Raw genomic sequence first — 9,632 nt, forward strand, 5'->3', positions numbered from 1 at the left:
TAAAAGTTTTCTACTTTTTTTTTTTTTTAATAAATTCTGGATGTGGAACCATAGTTTTTTTTTGTTTCTTTTTTAATAAGGTGATAATTAATCTATATGAGAAAATAAACTTATAGTTTTGTCATTAAAATGTCACAGATAACATTTTCCGTTGCTTATAAGAAGCAGAAAAAAAAAAGAAAAAGAAAACATCTTCCGTTCAAAAACAAAACCATTTTGTTTTTTTTTTTTTTTTTTTTTTTTGTTTTTTCAATAGAAGTTAGAAAATAACATTATTGACTTAGTGAAAATAAAAGCATTTCCTATGATAATTTTTATTAGAATTTATGTGATATTAATTTTGAAAAAGTGTTCATGTTTATATAACATATTTTATATTTAATAGATAATATTTTAGATAATTTATTTAAAATGGATTATGTTTAAAATATCTTACAATGTTAATATGTAATTTTTTATTTTAAAATTATATATAATTAAAAAAATAAAAATCCATATAAGAGTTATTTTTTTTAACAAAAATTAATAAAAATGAATAAAATATTATTTCAGTCTGTCTAACATCCAGAAATAAATAATATTTTTCATAATTTTTATTTATTTTGTTATCATATCAATTTTATAAAAATAATATATAAATCTATTACACAAAATTTTTTAAAATTTTTATCTATTTATTTAATATAATAAAAAAAATTTAAATGGATAAATTCAATATATAAAACCATGAAAAATATATGGATGCCAAAAGTTAAAAAAACAAAATAAAAAAAAAGTGAGCGCCTAAAGGTTACAGGTCAGCTAATTTTCAACCAAAAAAAATTACAGGTCAGCTCTAGAAAGTTACAGGTCTCCGGATCGAGGATGGACATAGATATATATATATATATAAAAGAAAGTTTAGAAAAACCCACATCATTAAGTTTTTTCCACATTCCCAAAAATTCCCAAATAGGCCATCACACTTGTTACAGAAAAATCCCAATCGCACTGCAAAAGTTTTAAAGGTCGAGAAATCGGCTTCTCATAAAATCAATTTGGTCAGTCGTTTCGTTTGCAGTGACAGTTACACCACCAACCATCTTCCTCACCAATTCTTCGTTTTCGTCTTCTTCATCTATTGTACGGAAACCACAAAATTTTCACCCACACAAAAAAAAAAAAAAGGAAAAGAAAAAGAAGGAAGAAAAGCCAAGGCCATCATCAACAAAAAGCTATGGATTGGGGCAACGTGACAGCGGAGGATCTGATCGACGCACTCCGCGAGGTCGACTGGTCGTCGCCGCCTCGCCCGTTCTCCGAATTCTTCTCCAGATTCACCGTCCCCAGATCCTATCCCAAATGGAATAGCCGCCTCAAATGCAATCTCTACTAGTACCTCTCTCTCTCTCTCTCTCTCTCTCTCTCTCTTTGGCTTTATTTTACTCTCTTTTAGCGTTGCTTTTCTTGTGGATTGAATCGCTTCTTCTTTCCCTTTTTTGATCGCCGATTTTTTATTCCTTTTGTTTGGCTGCTGAGAGAAATCTCGGGATTTGGGGGAAAAACAAAAGAGTGAATTGTATAAACCCTAACTCATATTTGCCTATCGTATAAGCGAATGGTAACTGCGTTGGGGTAAATACTCGTACAAGAGACGAAAAATAATACGCTTATGTTGTTACTTGAGGTTGTGCTTTGTTAATGTTCAACTGCCTGCAATTTTTTTTTGTATTTCAGATTTTGTATGCTTTCGTTATTGGAATCTAAAAGTGAGACTCAAACTGCATTAAGCTACATTGAGCTCTTTTTTCAGTGTATTTCATTTTTATTTTTTTTAACCTCACATGCAAATAGTTAACTATAAAAAATTTTGATATAGTCTTTGTCTCCTCCTTAGGATCCCAACTTCTTTATATTTCCTCAAAATTCAAGTATAAATTCTGAACTGATCAGAAGAAGTACAATCTTTCGTTTCCTTTTTATTCTTATAAAATTATATGTTTTATTCAAGCGAATAGATGAGTGGGATTTTCCATTCCTTGAATTCAGTTTTAGATTAATTTCGAATTTTTACGTTGTGTGCAGTTACCGAACGAACTACTTCATTTTGATCATTTTCATTCTTGGTAAGTTAAATTAAACTATAGTTGTAAATTGTTTTAAATTCTTTGTGGGAATAAATGTTTTACATTTGTGCCATCAACTGCAGGGTTGGGGTTTCTTCGGAGGCCATTGGCTCTTCTAGCTGCTTTTCTGACGGCACTAAGCATTGCTTTTCTAAATGACAGGTAAGTCTGCCTTGTCACTCATATTGTCTAATTGTTTTGTGTATGAGCTTTAAGTATTTCAGTTCCCATATTGTTATTACAGATTTGAATATTGGTTATCAAATGTTTCTTTTATATGAGACATCATTTACTTTTACTAATTGTTTAGTAATCATTATACCGGTACTAAGAACTATTGCTACAGTTTTGCAGGTACTTTTAGTGAGAAGGTAACAAGGACTGTGCGGCAATTCTCTCCACATTTAGCAGCAAAAATGAGGCATCCTCTTACGTAAGTCTAATCTACTTGTTGGTGCCTGCTATGCATCAAGTTTTGTTGCTTCTCTAACTTTTTAGTTATTGCCAGGCCTGTTATTCGTGGACGTCCATCAGCAAAAAGAGCAATATATATCTGTGGTCGGCCTCGATGGGTGTTTGTTTTGATATTCTCTTCTGGTAATAAAATCTTGGGAGCAGTGACATCTTTCCCATATTCGTCATAGCAAGCTAGTTTATTGCTCACTTTGATTGTTTACTAAGTATGTGTTTTCCTTTACGCAGTAAGTTTTACTCTATGGTTTGTTTCTGCGGGTCTCTTGACTGTTTTATGGGCACTTGCCATTGGACTTCTTGGTATGCTACTTGCTCAACAAAGTCATGCATTTTATGTGCCTTTTCATTGATTGACCCATTTCTGTGTGCCTTCCTCTCTTCCGCAGCCACTTTACTACATGCTAGCTTCAGAACCCCTAACTTGAAAGCTCGTCTGAACACATTTCGCGAGGAATTCCGTCAAGTTTGGCGCAACTACAGTGAGCTGTAGCTTATGTAGACTTTCTGTATTGTGAGTAAATTCGGCCTTGATGTGTTTTAGGAATTTTTTTAATCTTCAACTTCGTATTATGATTTACTAGTTTTAAGCTTCCATTGTTTCCTGCAAATTGAATTTTCTAAATACTCTCTTTCCAACATGGAAGTTAATCAGGATTTCATATGCTTGTTAGAGTTACTGGGATTTAATATGGTAATTAGGCTACGTTTTGCTGAAATCAACGAGGGGAAGGAAATAAAAGATAAAATGATTTAAGCTCTTGTTGTTTGTCAAAGAGAATATTACAAAAGAAAATAAAAGCATGTGACCTAGTTATGCATGTCACTTCACTAATATCAAAACAGAAAAGATAACTCTAATTTAATGATCATCCTTGCACTATTACTTGGCCACTCCTGTGGTCTGTTGGATCTTTAATATTTATGTATATATTTAGAATTTCTTATTTCATCAAAATCTGGTCACTTCAAGTGGTTTAAAAAGTAAAATTAAAGTTGCTTGAGGTATTACACAATATTATCTGTTTAAGCAATCAGTGAAAAATAAACAAATACTGACTCAAAGTGTCTTCAACTTTTCTTTGTTTTGTTGATTGGAATAGGATAATCAATTTTGATGGATCTTTGTAATTTTGTTAAAGTTGTGATGACAGATTTTGTTAAAAAAAAAAAAAATTCTAATAAATTTTCGTGTGTAATTTGATTAGGTTTTTTTTTTCTTTTTTTTTTTTTTGGGGGGGTGGTGTGGGGGTGGGGGGAAGCTTAATTACATTCAAATTTGATATATGAAGAACTGCAAAATTTCCTGGCTTGGCTGGTTGTGGCGAAACTTTTACATCCTAAAGAGTTTTCTGACCTGTGGAACTGAAATTTTTTTTTCTAATTTTTGTTAGCATGATAACCCACTAACCAAATAGATCTAGTTTCTAACTTGCTATTTAGGTTGCTTTTAGAATGTTTCTTTAATATATCTGAATATGACATTAGTCTTTGCTATTCTTTTTTAGGGATTTCTCTATTGATCGTGAAATCTCATACCAGTTGTTCTTCTGAATTTGGGCATAGCTGCTGTTGCTGATGCTACCAAATAATTTCTTAGGTTGGCTGAAATTCTGAGATGGAGGTTGCCTACTACCTCCGCAGGCAAATCGATTGTAAATTGTCATGAACTCTTCTTTGTAAAGCAAATTGTTTCTATTTATCATCCATGTTTGTAAGAAATCTTGGACGAGTCCCATATGCAGTTGTTGCTGTCTTAAAGAGTATCGTGGGCAATGCCCATTCTGGACTCTGGTTGTCATAGAACTCTCTGTCGCTCTTTACTAGACCATAGTTTACTTACATTAGCATTGTGATGCAATGATTTGCGCTGATCAAATTAAAATTTTATAGGTGTTCGCTTCTCAATTTTTATTTTTATTTATTTTTTTCTTTCTTTTCTGTTTGCGTATTGGGTATGTGTTTGGAGGCTTGGATGAAGGACCTGCATTGGAGATTTTGAGGGGATTTAGATTTACCATTAAATTGCCTCCTCTGGACCTTGCTTAATTAAGTTGGTTTCCACTTTGATATGAACATAGCTTTTCTGAGCTGGTATGGTGAAAATTTTCCTTGGGAGCTGATACTGATTTTGGTGCTTCGGCACAAATTTCATGTCTGCAGGTTCCACATTTTTAGAGCTCGTTTACATAAATTGGTTTATTTAAATGCTTTTGTTTAATTGGCATTATCTGAACTCAATTAAGCTTTTTATCGTAGCTTATGTTTGCTTCTGTCAACTCAACGTCTGTGTGGCCGATGGACGTCTAGTCACAGACCAGAAACTAAAGGACAGTAGTTTTGGTGTAGAATATGAATGGAACCAAAGTTTTATGCGATCAATTATGGCTTTTGTCCAGGGTAATAATTATGTTTAGTCACAGAGCAGAAAATGAAAGGACAGTAGTTTTGGTGTGATTATGAATGGAGCCAAGGTTTTATGCGATCAATTATGGTTTTTTTTTTTGGGTAAAAGGGTAATAAATATGTTTCCAGCAAAAAAAAAAAGGAGGTAATAAAATATGTTAGTCTATGTTTTCTTACCGTCATTTTTTTGATGGTTTTGTTTGGGTCTCAGGAAAATAGAGAATGAACAAAAAGGGAATCAAACAAAAAAAAAAAGAAGAAGAAGAAAATAATAGAATTTTTCTTATGTTTAGTTGTTCAAGAAACATAAGAAAAACTTGGAGAACAGGAAAACTGCATAGAAGACAACATATATATATATATATATATATATATATATATATATATAATATTTGTTTCATAACGTATCTTTATGTGGTATTCTTGAGGGAATGGTGGACTGTGTTAAGAAATAATTTCTCTACATATGATTAACGTTAATGGTGCCACCTATCTATTGAGATTATATGATAAGAAGTTATGTTTTTAGTTTATTGATTGAAATTTAAATATATATAGGTAAGTGAAGCTTTAAAAAATAAATGTATATAATTAAATATAAATCAATAATATAATAATTTTTATCACTTAATAAATATTTTAATAAATTATTGATTACCTTAGCATTATTTTTATTTATATGTAATATGTGAAAAAAAAAAAATTTCTTTATATTTGGGTAACGTCTCTCGTGTACTCCACCAAGTCCACAAGGATTGCAAACGTCTAAAGCCGCGTACAGCTTTGTCGGACCTTTCTCACTACCAGCGTGAGGCTTCTATATGTGGATAATGATTTGTTTTGTAGTCTCTTTTAATATATTGAATGATTAAATGTTTATCGTCGTTATAAATATTAGTAACGTGACATTTTCTTACTTTCATGGAATGGATGTTTCATATATTTTAATTAATATTAGAATTATTTTTTCTTGTAAAAAAAATTGGAAGATTCTTGGTCACAAATCTTTCCGTTTAATATTTTACATTATCAATATCGATATCATTTTTTTTTTTTGAAAAGTATTAATATCATCATTATTATTATTATAAATCTTTGTCTCTAAATGACATTATTTTGTAAACTTTTCATTAGTCAGGAGACCTACCTTTATATATTTCGAATTCATATTTTTATTTCCCCTATTTATGATATGGTTTGAGTTTAAAATTTTTGAAATAAAAAACGTACATATGTTCATATAAAAAAAAAAAAAAATTTCTATCTGTTGCATTACTTTTCATGATTTTAAATGAATTTTTTTTTTTTTTTTTGGGGCCTTTTGTAAAGGATACATTAAGGATTAAGTACAAGTCATGATTAAACTGAAAGCCTGATACTAAAAAAGTAACTGTCCAAATTTATTTGTCTATTAGCCACTTTACCAAACTTTCCCTATTCCCAATTTATATATATATATATATATATAAAATGTAAATATAGTTGAATTAAGGGTGGCGTTAGTTTGACTTTGTTGTTTGGCATAAGAACAGAATAGAATTGATTGATTTGTTAACCCAACCGGAAACCAAACGCCACGTCAATGCAAAGCATTTCAAATCAGTGGGAAGGGTACCCAAACAGTCGAAAGCTGGGGCGGCCCAAGTAATCCAAGCCCATAGTTCAGGCTCCCGCAGCAAGAAATCTCACAGTCGCAGATTTTGCAAGCCGTCCCAAATCTTCATTTTTCCCTTTGTATACAAAAAGTTGTGGTTGGGGTTGGAATAAAATTCAGTTATAACTTTTACACTTGGTATTATTTATATCTTTTAGATATTTAATATTAGACAAACCCCAAAGTAAGATTCCAATATTATATAATACTATAATATGTACAGGAACAGGAGGTGTGTCACAGGGTATGTGGGTCATGATCGGAATTACGGCCATTTGGCTTTCACGTATTGCACAAAAAGGCCTTAAAAAAAAAAAAAAAAAAAGAGAGAGAAACAATATATTAACTAAAAATAAAAAAATCCCAGTAAAGATTCTCGATTTTGATAGCCCAAAAAAACATTATAAAAATGGAATTTATTTTATATATTTTTTTTACGTGGTTTGAAAAGAATAAAGTTGGTTGTTTCTGGCTAGCTCAGCTTAAAAATTAACAGGCTGGCCCATGTTATTTGAGCTCTTTCAAGCTAAGTCCATGTGCACCACTAAATTCTTTCTGGATCTCTCTCTCTCTCTTTTTCCCAAAATTGATAAATAAACTCAAATTCTCAAAATTGACAGATGAAAGGCAATAAACCATCTTAAAGACGATGAGAAATAGAAAACAAAAGTGGGTTTTAGAGAGACAAATAAAGCAAGAAGAAGAATAAGAAGAAGAAAGGAAATGGGACATTATCTCAACTGGGCACAAGCTTTGGCCTCAGCTTGGGGATTCATGCTGTTGGTAGGTCTTATGTGTTGCTGTCTCAGCACCCAACCTCGCGAACATGGTGATGCCAGTAATGGAAACAGTAGTTGCACTTGTGATGGTGGCTATGCCGGTGTTTGATTGCTTGCATAGTAAGGCTTCCTTTTTCTTTTTCTTTTCCATTTTTTTTTCCTTCTGTTTGATTTTTTTTTTTTTTTTGGGTTGGGGGTTATGGGGTTGGTGAAGAATGTTTTTTCCTGTATATAAAATGGGATTTTTTGGTGAATGTTTTTGGCTTTGATAACATAGAAGTTTTAGGATTTTTATTTATTTTTTTCATTTTTGAAAATTTATTGTAATTACTTGGATTGAAACTAGTGTTGTAGAATATTGGTTTTGGGTTATTGGTATATATTAAACCATTATATTTTTGGTTGTTTTACAATTGGAGGCTGTTTTTTTTTTTTTAATTATTTTGTTTTATTATTTTGTTTGAATTATTTCTTTCAAATATTCATGGAGATTGACTTATATGTGAGAGCTGAGTAATCGAAGCGAAAAGAAAAACCCAGATAATTCCCTTCTAGGATTTCAATGGTGAAGTAGTATTCAAGCTAGGTATTTTTATTTATTTATTTATTTCGGTGAATAAGCTAGGCTTTTGATGAAAGGGTGGTTGACCAGTTGGACATTCCAGCTGCCCAGTTTCATAACCAAGGCATTGATGGCACTCAACTGCCAATTGTTATTTATTATTATTATTTTTTTTTTGGGAAAAAAAAACCTACTTTTTAAAGAAAAAGAATAATAAAAAAGAAAAGAAAAAGGTGTATGATATGAGTTCCAGCGCGGATTTATGACATTCCAGTAATGATTCTGTTCACGCCAGTTATAAAATGAATGATAAAATTACAATCTATCACCTTTTTATTTTATGATTTTTTTTTCAATATATATATAAAAATTTAATAAACAATGTACAAAAAGAGAGGGTGATACTGTAAAATATTTAAATAATTATGTTAGACTTTAGTTGGCTAAGAAAATAAATGTGATACCCTGTTACAAACTCACAATCATTCTCGGTGATAGATAATAGTATCCGTTGATCTTGTGTAAGTATTAAATTTGTTAATTATAAAAAAAAAGTATTAATTTTGTTCCTCCACCAAAAAAATAAAATGAAATTTTTTTTTTTTGTGTTAAAAATAACAGACAGGAGCTATACATGCGATCACTTTTAGGCTTTTCCAAAGGAAACAAAGCGACAAGATGGCCATTAATTTGGCGCCTTTTTCAATACTACAAATTTACAATCATTAAGATCAACCAACATCCTACCTTCATTTTATTACCCCCAAAAAACTTTAAAAAAAAAAAAAAATCCCACCTTTTGTTATTGATTGGTTAAGATGTATGTAGGCCACATTTACTACAAGTCAACCAGGCCATCTTCATTTGTACCCAAAAAAAAAAAAAAAAAAAAAAAAGGGAAAAGGGAAAAAAAAAAAATCATATTCATACTTTTAGCAAGAATTAAAAAAAAAAAATCATCTTAATACTAGTTATTAGCTTAGATCTTATTTGGTGTAATTTTTACAACTGATTCTTCAAAATTTTATTTTATTTTATTTTTTAGAAGAGTTTTCTAAAAAAAAATTACATTTTGTTGATTTTAATTCCAAAATCATTTTGAAAACTGCCCAAACTTCTTGACCTTGGAAATTAAAAACAACATTTTAAAAGTCAATGCCAAAATCTTAAAAACTAGCTAATCAATTACAACAAATAAAGATGGACTTGGATTTGCATTGGGCCACTTAAAATGTGAACAGAGTCAAAGCCCAAGGAAGCCAATGAATCCTTCTTGGCTACTGTCTGCCATACGATACGAACAACTGGCTCAAATACAGTGTTAGAAAGTGTCTAAAATTTGACCATATACAACATATTATCGCAAAAAAAACCGTGTAAAACTAAAAGTTTTAATTAATGTAAGCACAAAAACAAAATGTGTGTATGTTTCTCCACCATTAGAAGGTTATAGAAAAAATATTATTTATTATTATTAATGAATGATTATTAATAAAATTATTTTGTTTGTAAAATTACATTATTAAAAAGTTTAATTTTAAAATAAAAATAATAAAAATAAATATTTTAAATTTTATAATATAAAATAATAATTTTTATCAATAATAACAAATAATAAGATTCATATCTAAATTTTTTCTTTTTTAATTTCCTTA

The 9,632-nt window shown here is 30.3% G+C and overlaps 1 protein-coding gene across 1 annotated transcript; it reads left to right on the forward strand.

Annotated features, from left to right (window-relative positions):
* Positions 1-910: 910 nt before the first annotated feature.
* LOC107430650 (PRA1 family protein A1) lies at positions 911-4,484 on the forward strand. The gene is made up of 8 exons (XM_016041518.4): positions 911-1,374; positions 2,065-2,105; positions 2,189-2,267; positions 2,452-2,538; positions 2,614-2,702; positions 2,808-2,879; positions 2,966-3,090; positions 4,085-4,484. The coding sequence occupies exons 1-7, from the start codon at positions 1,217-1,219 to the stop codon at positions 3,067-3,069; spliced, it is 630 nt and encodes a 209-aa protein (XP_015897004.1). The 5' UTR covers positions 911-1,216; the 3' UTR covers positions 3,070-3,090; positions 4,085-4,484.
* Positions 4,485-9,632: the final 5,148 nt, after the last annotated feature.

Source organism: Ziziphus jujuba, chromosome 6 (genome assembly GCF_031755915.1).
Source record: "Ziziphus jujuba cultivar Dongzao chromosome 6, ASM3175591v1".
Classification (NCBI taxonomy): domain Eukaryota; kingdom Viridiplantae; phylum Streptophyta; class Magnoliopsida; order Rosales; family Rhamnaceae; genus Ziziphus; species Ziziphus jujuba.

What these genes read in the sequence shown, in the direction of transcription:
- LOC107430650 (XM_016041518.4), top strand. Translation starts at nt 1,217, where the DNA reads ATGGATTGGGGCAACGTGACAGCGGAGGATCTGATCGACGCACTCCGC. An exon ending in CTCAAATGCAATCTCTACTA is followed by an intron (nt 1,375 to 2,064) that starts GTACCTCTCTCT and finishes CGTTGTGTGCAG; the next exon opens with TTACCGAACGAACTACTTCA. An exon ending in ACTTGCCATTGGACTTCTTG is followed by an intron (nt 2,880 to 2,965) that starts GTATGCTACTTG and finishes TCTCTTCCGCAG; the next exon opens with CCACTTTACTACATGCTAGC.